The sequence below is a fragment of the Camelus dromedarius genome, chromosome 1 (assembly GCF_036321535.1).
Source record: "Camelus dromedarius isolate mCamDro1 chromosome 1, mCamDro1.pat, whole genome shotgun sequence".
NCBI lineage: Eukaryota > Metazoa > Chordata > Mammalia > Artiodactyla > Camelidae > Camelus > Camelus dromedarius.
Genome location: NC_087436.1, coordinates 118722302 through 118734926, shown reverse-complemented (window position 1 = coordinate 118734926; position 12625 = coordinate 118722302). Strand labels below are relative to the sequence as shown.

Below are 12625 nucleotides of genomic sequence, written 5' to 3'. Positions count from 1 at the left end.
GATTGTGCTGGGTGAGGGGGTAGCAGCCCTCGCTATCTTATGAGTGTGTCAGAGCGAAAACCCGATGAGAGTGAACGCCAAAGCCCTTTAAAGACGGAACAAATGTCTGGTACCATTTCGGCAGAAAATGTCACAGGACAGTCGCCAACTCTGGCTTTTAGCAATCTTAAACGGCGGCCTGCGAGCCGCCCTGGGAGAGTGCTGTCAGCAAGGGCTCACTTTGGCTGTCAGTGTCCATTTCATCGTTTCCTCGTGGTTTGTGCGTCTCTTGCGTGTCTTGCTCTCACTTCTGGGAGGCAGGCTCCCACCTCCTTGCTAACGATCCCTCCCAGGGGGCTCGGCACCAGGGAGACCTGCTTCTTGCTGCAGCCAGACGTTGGCAGTCCTCCCAGGTGGAGACAGGCAGGGCCGAGTCCCCCCAGCTGGTGGGGCCCGGAGCCTTGCTAGTCACTTCTGTGCTTCAATTCCTTACTGAGCAAATAGAGACTTCCGTACTGCGGGGGTTTCCTGGGGCTGCCCTAGCAGAGGCCCACAAACTGTGTGGTTTAAACAACAGTCCTCCAGGATCAAGGCGTTGGCAGGGTGCTTCCTTCCGAGGCCTCTGAGGGAGGGTCAGTTCCGGGCCTCTCTCCTTGGCTCGTGGACGGCCGTCTTCTCCCTGTGTCTCTGCTCATTGACTTGCTTCTAGCATGTCCATCTCTGTCCAAACGTCTCCTTTTTATGAGGACGCCAGTCATGCTGGCTTAGGGCCCACCCTCTTGACCTCATTGTGACTTAATTAATTATGTCTGCCATGACTGCTTCCAAATCAGGTCCTGCTCTGAGCTACTGAGGGGTGGTGGCTGGGACTGCAGCTTAGGAGTTTTTGGGGACATGACTGCACCCACCACAAGCACCCCCTGCATGCACTGCTGTGAGGCCCCGTGAGACAGTGCAGCTGTCAGTTTCCGGTTCCTTGCTGTGCTTCTTTGCCAGGTTCGTGGGAGCACAAGGGATCCCTGTGTTTATTGGGGTGTCTTTGCATCAGGCACTCTCCCCAGGCTCTACGTCTGTTGTCCACTCATTTTGTCCCTCAGCGACCTTTGAGGGCGGCACTATTTTATCCGTTTTACACGTGAGGAAGTGGAGGCATGGAGAGTCCCAGGGTCCTGCAGGTTTGCAGTGGTGGGGCAGGATTTGCACCCCAGCAGGCTGACCCCAAGATGGGCTGGTGAATACCATCATCAGTGGGTCCAGGTTCAGCATTTAACAATTGCTCACTCAGTACAATGAGGTGTGCTCGGGCGTGAGCCGGGCACCGGGGCTGGGAAGTAAGACAGGACCCCTGCCGGTGCAGGATGATGAGACCGAGGCGGCGGGGAGGGGGATGAGGGTGGAGACAGAGGAAGGGGGAAGGGGCCTGACAGCCTGTGGGTCACTGTTGGGGACCCTGTGTTTGGAATGAGGAATGGAACCAGGGCCATGGGGTTTGTCAGAGTCTTCCAGGCTGTCTTCCTCTCAGAGGGCACTGACAGCCCTGACTCTGAGCATCTTGGAGTCACAAAGGGCCACCTTGAGAGGAAGACATCCGCCTGAGGGGGCCCTGGGGAGACGTAAAGTACCAGCCAGTCACCAGCTCCTGGGGGAGCATAGCCTTTTAAAATTAAAATGCTAGAACCTATTGATAACAACACTGCAACGCCAGGTGGTGCCCTTCAGGGTCTTGGGCCCGTCCGTGGCCGTGGCCGTGCACGTGTGAAATCATACTCAGAGTTCTGAGAGCGTTGCACGCATGCGTGATTTCCCAAGCCTGAGGGTGCATTTCCAAAGGGGTGGGGCCTAGAGGGGTTAAGAACCACGGGCAAGCGGTCTTAAATGCCTTTCCCTGGACAACGGTGGTGACCCCCGAATGACCTTCCTTCATAAACCCCCAGTGGCTCCATTGTCTTGGGACCCAGCCCCACTTCCTAACCTCTGCATTTGAGCCCCTGCTGCTCCAGCCCGTTGCCCCAGGCTCACTGCCCACCCACCCTGGGCTCCTGCAGGCCCCTGAATATGCCAGCCTCCTCCAACCTGTTCACCTTCCGTGTATCTAGGAGCTCCTACAACCTGTTCCCCGTGGCCGCTTGGTAACCCTGTTACTGTCTGTCCATTGGGTAAGAATGTCACTTCCTCCACGAGGTCTCTCCTGACCTCACGTCAGCTCTTCCCCTCTTCAGTGCCCCCATTGTGACATGCACCCCTCACAGCTGTGCCTTCCTCCTCATCACCACCTGGGGTCCATTCAGCCCTAAGTCGCAGCCCCGCCACAGGCTGCGGAACGCTAGGTGGGCGGGTGACTCAGTGAGTAAGTGGCCGCAAGAAGGTATTTCCTCCACTGCCTGTGGGGAATGGAAGCTTCCAGCTGAAGGGACCACTTCAAGATGGGAATGCTGGGAAGTGAGGTATAGAAATTGGGAACCCAGAGGGAAGTGAGCCCCATACAGAAAACCATCACAGATCATTATTAGGGTGCCTCCACCCAAACCGGCCCCTTGGTTACATCTGATGGGCTCTGGTGTCGTGGTGTAAATTATGATGAGAGTAATCATTATGAGAAGATATTTTATTTGCTTCATATTCGCAAAGCACTTTCCCAGATAGGATCTCATTTGATGCCGGGAGGTAGCCAGGCAGGGATCAGCGTTTTTGTCCCCAGCCCCACAGAAGGGGCACATGCTTGCCTGGGATCACACAGTTCACAGTGCCTAGAGCCAGGTGCTTGGAGCCCCTAAGGGACGACCACCGCAAGAGCAAACTCCTGACCTGGGGAGGAGTTTGGGGAGGGGGGTTCTGCTCAGGATCACAGGAAAAAGAAAATTTAAAAGGACTGTTGTTCGCAAGGTAAGCCAGGCTTACCTGCAGATGTGTCCAAATGCTTTTCAGCAAGTGGGCACTGTGCACCGTGCACGTCCCAGGCACTGTGCCGGGCACTGGGGCTGGAGGGCTGACCAGGCTCTTCAAAAGCTTACAGGGGAGACAGACACAAGAGCAGAAACGGCACTTCGGGCAATGACTGCTACAGCAGGGGACAGCCGGGGAGCTGTGGCCTGGCCTAGAGGGTAACAAGAAAACGTACGAAGAGATTAAAAGTCGTACGCTTAATAATATCAGTGTCAGGCAGTCATCCCAGCGCTGAGGTCACGCCCCCGGGGACAGTGGCACCAGGAATGCTGGATGCTCTGGCCAGCCTCTGCGCCCCAGCAGTGTGAGTAGAGCGACCCCTGGTGGCAGATACAAGAATCTTCATTGTTCCCTGAGTCAAGGCAGCCCCCGCCTACTCAGAGCTTGCACCTGCAGAAGTGCCTGTCACACAGCTGTCACTCACTCCGGCAGTGGCAGCGAGCAAGAACTTTAAAACATAGTGTCAACAGTGTCAAAAAACAAAACATAGGCAAAATCCAAGAACATAAGAATAATATAAAAGGAAATAGAAATGGCCAGTGATCTTACCAAAAAATGTCAGTTCCATTACTTATAAAATAAGTACAAATCAGCAAAACCTCAAGATTCCATTTTATTCTAAATACTTGTCAAATTTTAAAAGTATCTCAGCACTGTTTGTAGTTGGTAAAACTTGGAAACAACGTACCTGTCTGATCAGAGGGACCCGACCTGGTGAGTGAAGGCGTTCCTCACGTCAGAGATTAGTGGGCAGCCCCCAAATGAAACGTTGCAGAAGAACGTGCAGGAGACATGCTCCTTTGAGACCATCACGTGAAAAATGCACAAAGCAAAAAATCAACATTTTGGAGAAACAGACTTTTGAAAGAATTTAAATGTCTATGGATAGAAAAGAGCCTGCGGGATTTGTTCTAACTCATTCATAATATTTGTTTTTGGCTCACGGTATTCCTTGTTTTCTTCTTTTTTATTATTTTTCAAGATAATTACACGTTTAAACTAAAGCCACGTAAAGCTACAGGCAAATGCTCCTGCGAGTGTTGAAAAGCAGGAAGGGTTGACAAGACTGAGCAGAGAGGGGCAGGAAGCGGGGGAGAAGGCCCGGGTCAAGTTCGGAGACCTGCATTCTGGTCCTGTTCTCCCACCGCGTGTGCTGTGCAACCTCAGACAAGTCACTCTCCCTCTCTGAGGATGGCTTTCATCACTTGTGAAATGAAGGGGGTACACATCATCGTCCAGGAAGCCCTCCACTGGATGGCACCGCCTCGAGGCAGGGGTCTGTGCGCGTGTTACCCATGGCTGCATCCCCAGCCCCAGAGCGGTGCCTACCACGTAGTAGGTGTTCAGTAAGAATGAGCTGAACTGAACTGAAGTCAGTTGGAACGAAATTCAAATGGAAATGAACAGCACAGCGATGGCGGCCTTCGGCACTGCCCTCCGCCTCCCTGCCTCCGTCTGTTCCTTTCTCTTGCTTGTCTTGTGTTTTTGAATTTCTGTCTCTCCCTTTCTCTATCATAGTCCGTCTCTCTTCTTTCTTCCTCATGGACCTCCTCTCTCTTCTCTGCTACCTTCTCTCCCTCTCCTTCATCTCCTTGTCTCCACCTCGTTCCAATGGTGATTTTAGGCTGTTGACAAAAATGTATAATTCTGATCAAGTGAGAAGCCAATGGATAAACCCCAGAGGCACCCAAAGTGCTGTGGGCGGAGGCCCCTGCGGCGGGCAGGCCGGGCAGGTCTGGGTGGGAGCAGAAGGCTGGGCCCAGGCCTCTCTGGCTTTAACTGGTCTGGGCTGAAGCTCTGTTCTGGTGCTTGTTAAAAGCTTCTGGGTGATTCTAAGGTGTGGCCAGGGTGGAGACCCCTGGTCTATGACGAGAACTGGACAAGACACAAACCGTCACATGGGAACCAGAGGGTCACAAACTTGGGGCGGGAGGAGGAGGCGCTGTGGGAGGGAAGGGGCTTCATTCTGGGGCGGGGGGAGGTCAGGGAAGGCCTCAGCAAGGATTTGGCCTTTAAGCTGAGCCTGGCGGGGAGCAGGTGGGCCAGGCAGAGGGGCAGGGGAGAGAGGTGTAGGCGGCAGGCACTAGGGGTGCCAGGCCCCAGTGCAGGAGGGAGAGGGGTCCCCTTGGGGAGCAGAGATGGGGGTAGTGAGGCCCAGGGCGGGGGGAAGGGGTTCTATCTTTCAGGCCAGTGGGAAGCTGGAAGGGCTGGAAACAGGAGAGCAACCCCCGGCCCAGTTTCCATTTCAGTGCGATTGTTTGGATGCTGAGTGGGGTGTGGAGGCGGGGCGAGTGCCAGGTGCGGGGAGGGAGGGCTTTGCCAGCAAACAGCCGGTGGCCAATACCCGACCCAGGAGGATGCTCCAGGCAGGCAGGAGGAACAGCATACGCGGAGGTGTGGAGAAAGGCTGGGACCCGGGTGGGGACCCTGTGTCACAGGAGGCCCTGTGAGCAGAAACCAGGATGAGGGGCGTCAGGGCCACAGTGGCCGCCCTGGAAGGGCCCCCGCGCCGGATTTCAGCACAGGAGCCGGCCCTGGGGCCTGCAGGGAGCCGGGGGTGCTGGCAGGCCAGAGAGTGCATTTTAAGGGGGTGTCGCTGGCCGCTGTGGGCAGGCTGGAGAGGAAGCAGGAGGCCCAGTTGGGGGTCGATGTGGGCTCTGCTGAGAACAGGTGAGGGCGTGGGGCACAGATGAGGGGGGCGGGGCATTACCTGCTCATTTCTGTTCCTCTCTTCCCTGGAACAGCACCTGACGCAGAGTAGGAGCCTAATGAATGCTTGGTGAGTCTGCAGCGTCTGCCTCCCTGCAGGTCTATCCATCTGGGTCTCAAACATTACTAAGCACCTAGTGCGGGGCAGGCTAGGATGAGGGCGCAGACAGAATGGAGGCCACTATCCTTCCTGCAGGGCCTCAGGTGTGCTGGGGGGCCAGCTGGGAAGTGATCAGCACCCGTTAGAACCGGGCAGTGGAACCTGTGAGAGACCCACCCCCGGCCCCTCGTGGACAGCGGTTGGAGCTGAGATTTTCTGCCCCCCGCCACGACTTTGGTGCAGTAGGCGTGGTCAAGGTGCTGCCTCTAACGTGCTTCATGGGGCGGGCAAACTCGGGGCTCCTTGCTGTACCCCTTCTTGCCTTTTGGGGTGAGGCCCAGGGAAGAGAAGTGCCACCCAGACACCTGGCTGTGGCATTAGGGGCTTGTGGACAGTTGAGGGGCAGGACCACCCGGAGGCCCGGGGCAGGCACCACCTCTGTGGGTGGACACAGATGGAACTTCGGCTCAGGAAGGAGAGGAGACTGGTGCCTTTGGTGCCCCCTTGGGAGCCCAGAGGAATCCTGGCGCACAGACAAGCTCCTCATCTGCTAAATGGCGCCCGGGTGCTAATAGGGGGCAGTTTGGCTGGCAGAACCGAGAACACAGGACCAGATCATGTGCCCTCTGCTGTCCTCATCCAGAGAGGGGATCTGACTCCTTCCTGGGGTCCTTGGGAGGGACCTGTGGGGATGGAGTTGCAGGGAGCCACAACCAAGGGCACTGACAGCTTTCTTGACTTCTTGTGTCTCCCTCAAGGATGCGCTGGGTCGTGTTCAGGATGGATCGCTTCTCCTGCCGAGGGAGGATGCGCTGGGCGCCTGCGGAAGCCACAGCCGGCAGACCTCCCCCGACTCTGACGGGGCCCCTCCACCAAGGGGCTCAGCAGGTGTGTGGAACTGGGGTTAGCAGAGCCCTGTGCAGACACCCACTGACAGGGGCCAGCTCTCTGACGACATCCTGATGTTGGGGGCGGTGGGGTAGTTCCTGCTTTGCAGGCAGGAAGCTGAGGGTCAGAGAGGTAGTGTCGGTTGCTCAGTGCCACACAGCTGGGAGGGGTGGGGTCAGAGCCTGCAGTGTCCACAACAAGGTCCTTGATTTAGGCTCACTCCCTCAGCTCCCAGAAGAGGGCCAGCCAGGAGACACAAGTGCCAGCATCACAGCAGGGATGTCCCCGGGGGATTTGTCTTTGCAGAAGACTGTGTGATGACCGGAAGCTGTTCCATCCCCCGCCCCCACCCAGTGACAGCTCAGCTGTGAGATGGCTGTGAGGTCTGGGGAGCTTTTGGGGCTTAGAAGCCCCTTGTCCCTAAGTTGTCTCTGATGGGAACAAATGCATCTGATAACAGTCTCAGGTACAGCTTCCAGGATCCCTGTTGCAAAAGCCACTGACTCGGGGAGCCCCAAGACCACAGCGTCCAACTGGGTGTCTGGTTTACATACAGACTTCCAAGGCCAAGTGCGGTTTACAGATGGGGGGTCATTTATACCCAGCGGTGCTACTGACCAGCAAAGCTGACCTTTCCCCTCCATCCCATTTCTGGGGAGCAGAGCTGACAAGTCCAACAAGGTTAAATTTGTCCTCGGGGAAGGGGGCGGGGCCTGTCTGGCGAAGCCTGGGCATCAGCTCCTCCATCCACGTGCTGACTGTGAGGGGGTGGGGACCAGGAATTGTGACCCTGTGTAACCATGAAGCTGTGGGGCTGAGGGAGGTGTCACGGCTTTTGTCGCCTGTGTGGGCTTTGTGATCAGCGGAGGTGGCTTCCAGACCTGACTCTGGTGCTCATCAGTGAGCAGTCATCCCCATCTCCCAGCCTGGGTTCCTCACCTGACAGGGCAAGTGACCATCAGGCCACCTTTCGAGGCTCAAAGGCCTTGAACCTTGGAGAAGTGATGTCTAGTCCCAGCAGCAGGTGGCAGTGCTGGTGGCCGTCGTGGGATAGCTCCTACGAGGGTCTCTTTAACCCTTGGGTCCTGTCTCTTCCCAGGCCAGCCCTCCGAGGGGTCCTGCACCTGGGGCTGCATCGAGGCTGGACAAGGCCCCCCTGCTTTGATGCCAGGCCCGGAGACGACAGACGAGCTCCCAGGAGACTTTGCAGGCTCTGACTGTGGACAGGTGAGGCCAGAGGCTTTCTGTGTGTCCGAGGCACCAGTTGGGTCTGATCAGCCCTACTGTGTGTGCTGCACAGTGTGGCTACCACTCAGGAGGTGGGAGAAGGAGGTAAAGAAGCTTGGGGTTTGGAAGAACGTTCTGGAAATAATTGAGAGGGAGATCTGAGGAGATGGAACGGAAGGCCTTGAGCTCTGAGTGGGGTGTGCAGGAAGGGAGCCCCAGCTGTGTGCCTGGGCCCAGCTGCCCTGCAGCCAAGACCTCACAGCACTGAAGGGGACCGGAATCCTGTCTTCATAGCCCACACTGCACCACGCTGTCCCCTAAGGGTCAGGAGCCTGGTTCCAACCAGCCCTGATGTGGGTCTGTGGTTCTAAAGAGAGAGGCCTTACTTCAGTCCTTCCCCTCTGGCTCTGGGCGGCCTGGTGTGCGGTGTCACACCCAAGTGCAGACAGAGCTGAGAACATGCCCCTGGGGTGGTGGAGGGACGACGTTAGACAGTCAGGAAACCAGGATGGGCAGCAGAAGAGCAGGCCACCTGGGCAGACCCGCCAGGTACAGGCGATGAGAGCAGAGTGGCCGGGGGTGGGGGGCTGCGGTCACGTGGCCCGAGGGCGCTCGGTGAGCCTGGACGGAGCCAAGCGCCACCTCCCAGGCCTCACCCGGCCTGGGTCTGTTCTGTGAGCTGGGCCAGTCCTCCTCTCTGGATAAATGCATTGAATAAGTGAATATGAAAATATGTTCAAAAGTATCTATAAAACGCCTCCTGTGTGCCCGGGACTGTTCCTGGCCCGGGTGCCTGCCGCCAGGAGCGGAGTCTACCCAGCACTGTCCCCTAGAGCCTTCCACGGCGCTGCAGATACCCTGCATCTGCGTCGTCCAGTAGAGCAGCTGTGAATCGCCCACGGCTTCTGGGTGCTTGAAATGAGGCTGGTGTGCCCGCAGAACTGAGTGTTAACTTTAATTGCTTCAAGTGTGAAGAGCCATGTGGCCCGTGGCTACCATACTGGGCGGTGCAGGGCCACGGGGGAGTCAGACGGCACTCACACATACGCAGAGTGAAGTGAGCAAGGGAGGTAAAGAGGGAGATGAAGCGGGGTGAATGGGCAGAGAGTGGCGGAAGTAGCCAGGGAGGCCTTTCTGAGTTTGAACTGAGATGTTAATGAAGCAAGAGTGTGAGCCATGTATCTGGGGGAAGGATACTCTGGGCAGCAGGAAGAGCAGGTGCAAAGGCCCTGGGGTGGTAACCAGCTTGGTGTGTTAGGAAGGCCAATGTGACTGGATGAGATGAGGTCAGAGAGGTGGGGAGAGGCTGTAGGGGGAAGGGGCTGCTTCACACTTCATCTTCTCTTCCCATCCCCAGTTTACTCCAGCTGAGCCCAGCTTGGGTGAACAGACTCTTCTTCTCATCTGTGGCTGCCCCCCAGGGCAGTGGGTGGACGGCTCACTCCTCCCCGTGGAGCCGGCCTGGATGTCAGAGCAGAAACTAGCAGCCGCCCCAGCCCAGGAGTCCCTTCTGGTGCAGACGTCCACACGCCCTCCCTGGGGGCAGGCTGGGGACCCAGCTCCCCTGCCGCTGCCACTGCCACTGCTGCTCCTGGAAGCTTCCACAGAAGGACAGCAAGCCCAGCAGGGCCTGGAGGCCAGGCCCCCGCCTGCCCCCTCAGCTTCAGGACACTCCAGCCGGGATCATCACCGGGCAAGGAGCCACGATGCCTCCCTCTGCCAGGAGTCCCCATGTATTTCAAGTCACCAATTTCCCAGGAGAGGGCCCAGGGATCTAAAAGACCTTTGGAAGGAGGGAGGAGGAGCCCCAGGGTGGAGACCAGAGATGCAGGGGCTGAGGATTTGGGGCAGGAAGGAGGAAGACCTCAGTGACAGGTGCCAGCCATGTCAGGAAAGCTGTGAGAACCTGAGCCTGCAGGATGGTGTTGGGACCCCAGAGAGCTCGCAGAATGAGAACGGGGGTCCAGAACCGCAGCCCCCGCCGGAGGCTCTACTGCCTCTTCTGCAGCGGGCGGCCTCGGTGTCAGCGCAGGGTCCTGAATCCCTGGGCAGGAGGGGGCAGGGGGAAGGGCGTGTCTGGGGCTTGCGAGAAGGAGGGCTGTCATCATCCTTATCAGAGGAGGAGGCCCCGGAAGCCGCCTTCTCCAGCGCTCCGGGCACCAACAGGCCACCTCCCAAAGGTGCTCAGCCCCTTGCTGAGCAGGGCAGAGCCATCAGGAGAGTTCAGGGCAAGGAGAAAATCCACGTGTGGTCTGCAAATGCTCTGCTTCTGCCAGAGGACAGCCCTGAGGACAGCCCTGAGGACGAGGGACAGGAAGAGGAGGAGGAGAAGGTGTTGCATCTGGAAGGGTCCCGCTCGGGCCACAGGGATGTCCCGGAGGAGTCTGGCTCCGAGGACTGTGAGGTCCAGGAGACGCGTTTCTTACTGGACGAGGGAGGTTTGTTACCATCTCCAGGACTGGCCTTATTGCCAGAGGGGGCGGGACCCACCAGTCACCTCTGGGCTCCAAACGGAGCACACGATGGGATGGTGCTCAGGTTGGAGGAATTTGAAAAGGAGATGGAGGCTTGTTTCCAGCAACTCTCCATCCTGATGCGTGGGAGTGGGGGACGTGGGTGGAACACTTCATCATTGGCGGGAGAGAACTGGAGCTTTGCTCGAAGATGGCCCGGCTGCCGGGAGCACGCTTACCCTCAGCAGGCTTTGGCAAACCAGAGTACGGATACTTGGTTTGCCAACAACGCAAACCCCAGAGAGTGTAGTGAAGATGCTAAGCTGGGAAAGACGGAGGCCCTGGGAACCAGCCAAGTTCTTCCTGGGCTGGTGCCTGATCTGGTCGACTTGAGCCCAGGCCCCCCCGAGGGGCCCTCCGAGCTGGGTCAGTCCGGGCTCCCTCAGCAGCCGAGAACCCTCAAGGGGGTGAGAAGAAGGTTTCGTTGGCTCATTTCTGGATTGAAGAAAGAGAGTAGCAAAGTTTTACATGATAACGCCAAACTTCAGGGAGATCAGGAGAGATGCCACAGAAAACTGCGTATCCTGGAAAAAGAGAGGGAGAGAAATGCGAAAAAAATATCTGCACTTGAGCAGGATAAGAGTGTGCTGCTAGGAGACATCGCTCACTTACGGAGGGAGCTGGACCAGCACGTGCAGGTCATTTCGGACCTTGAAGACTGCAATGGGAAAAGTTACTGCAAAATTTCTGAACTTGAAGAGGAAAACCAAAGACTGAAAAGAGACCTGGGGCAGCTCCAGAAAGCCATGTCTGCGAGCATCAGAAAATCCAAAGGCGGGATGGGGTGCATCACCCTGGAAAACTGGGAGCTCAGTGCGCTGACTTCGGAGCTCGGAGTCAGTTACAAAGAGCTGATAAAGGATGTAGTTCTGGGAATAGAAGACATGATCCGGGCCTTCAGGGCAGAGAACGAACACCTTCTACGCAGGATCCGAGTCCTGGAGGGAGAAGTCACTTCAGGGAGCAGCACAGATGGGGGGCGTTTGGTGGGAGCAGAGGCGTGTCCCCAAGGAAAAAGCACAGTGGTGGTGGACAAGGTGAACGCTGGAGAAAACGGGGTGCAGGTGACTCAGCTTTCAGAGCAACTGACTCTAAGGGTCCCTGGGCCACCCTCGGAGCAGGAAATGGGTCTGGCTGGAGGGTGGACGGGAACTTGCTCAGGCCTGGAGAATTCTAGATGCAGTTCTGAATCTACTGCTCCATCACTGGTCTGGGGAGATGCTCCAGGGTCCAGCGCCCCGCAGGGAAACACTGGTGAGGAAGGAGTGAAGGAGGCGCATTTGGAGAAAGAGGATAAGGGACCATCGTGTTCTGCAGACAGAGGGCGAGCTCTGAGGTCCCCACCCCATGGCCCCCAGGTAGGTTGATTCTGCATAGCTGTTTAGTCATCTTGCTAACTTTCTACCACACCCTTTACTCACATGTCCTCCAGCAACCCTGGGAGGAACAGTCACCATCCGCATTTACCAGATGAGAAAACGTAGGCACAGAGAAGTTAAGTGGTTTGCCCCGAATCACACAGTAGGAGGAGTGGAGCCCGGACTCCACCTGGGCAGTCAGAGTCCGTGTCTTTATTCTTCCCTATGACAGGATGTGAGTCTGCCCCCTGCCTAGGCTGTTTTGGTATCTGGTGGGGCATGGAGGGGGTGTTTACACTTCAAGATCAGAGCTTGTATTTTCAGACCGAGGGTTTTTCAAGCAGCTCAAGGCATAATTCTGCACATTCTTTCTAAAAATTAATTTTTATTGAGATATAATTGACATTGAACGCTGTGTAAGTTAAAGGTGTACAATGCGTTGATTTGATGGGTTTATATATTACAGTCTGGTTACCACCACAGCTTCAGCCAAAGCCTCTATCACTCTGGGTGTTGGGTCTTGAAAGGAGAGAGCAGCGGGCTTTGGAACTCAGTCAAACAGGGTTCAAACCCGGTTCTGCTCTTACGGCATCGGAGACTTCTCTGAGTCGTCTTCCTCGTCTGTGAACAATACTGGACCTCCCGGGCCCCTAAGCTCGTGGCAGTCTCATGATGGCCTTGACTGTCTGTAGGACGTTTAGTATCGAGCCCTTTGCATACCTTCATATCCATTCTTGCTGCCTCTCTGCCTCTGTCTCTCTGTCTCTTCCTTTCTAATTTTATCAGTCATTTCACAGGGTCATCTTCTGGTTTTGTTGCTTTTCTTTACTGTATGTCTGTGTTTTATGTCATTGGTAGCTGCTAACATCTTCATTATTTCCTTTCTTCCACTTTCTTTTGGTTTAACT

General features: G+C 56.4%; 1 protein-coding gene across 4 annotated transcripts in view; it reads left to right on the top strand.

Annotated features, from left to right (window-relative positions):
- Nucleotides 1–12625, top strand: part of C1H4orf50 (chromosome 1 C4orf50 homolog) — a 109163-nt gene that overhangs the window by 18695 nt on the left and 77843 nt on the right. For all 4 annotated transcript variants that reach the window (XM_064488204.1, XM_064488196.1, XM_064488202.1 and 1 more), the window contains exons 5-7: nt 6490–6619; nt 7719–7846; nt 9204–11717. In XM_064488204.1, coding sequence (XP_064344274.1) covers nt 6490–6619; nt 7719–7846; nt 9204–11717 — 2772 coding nt within the window. The remainder of the gene's footprint in view (nt 1–6489; nt 6620–7718; nt 7847–9203; nt 11718–12625) is intronic.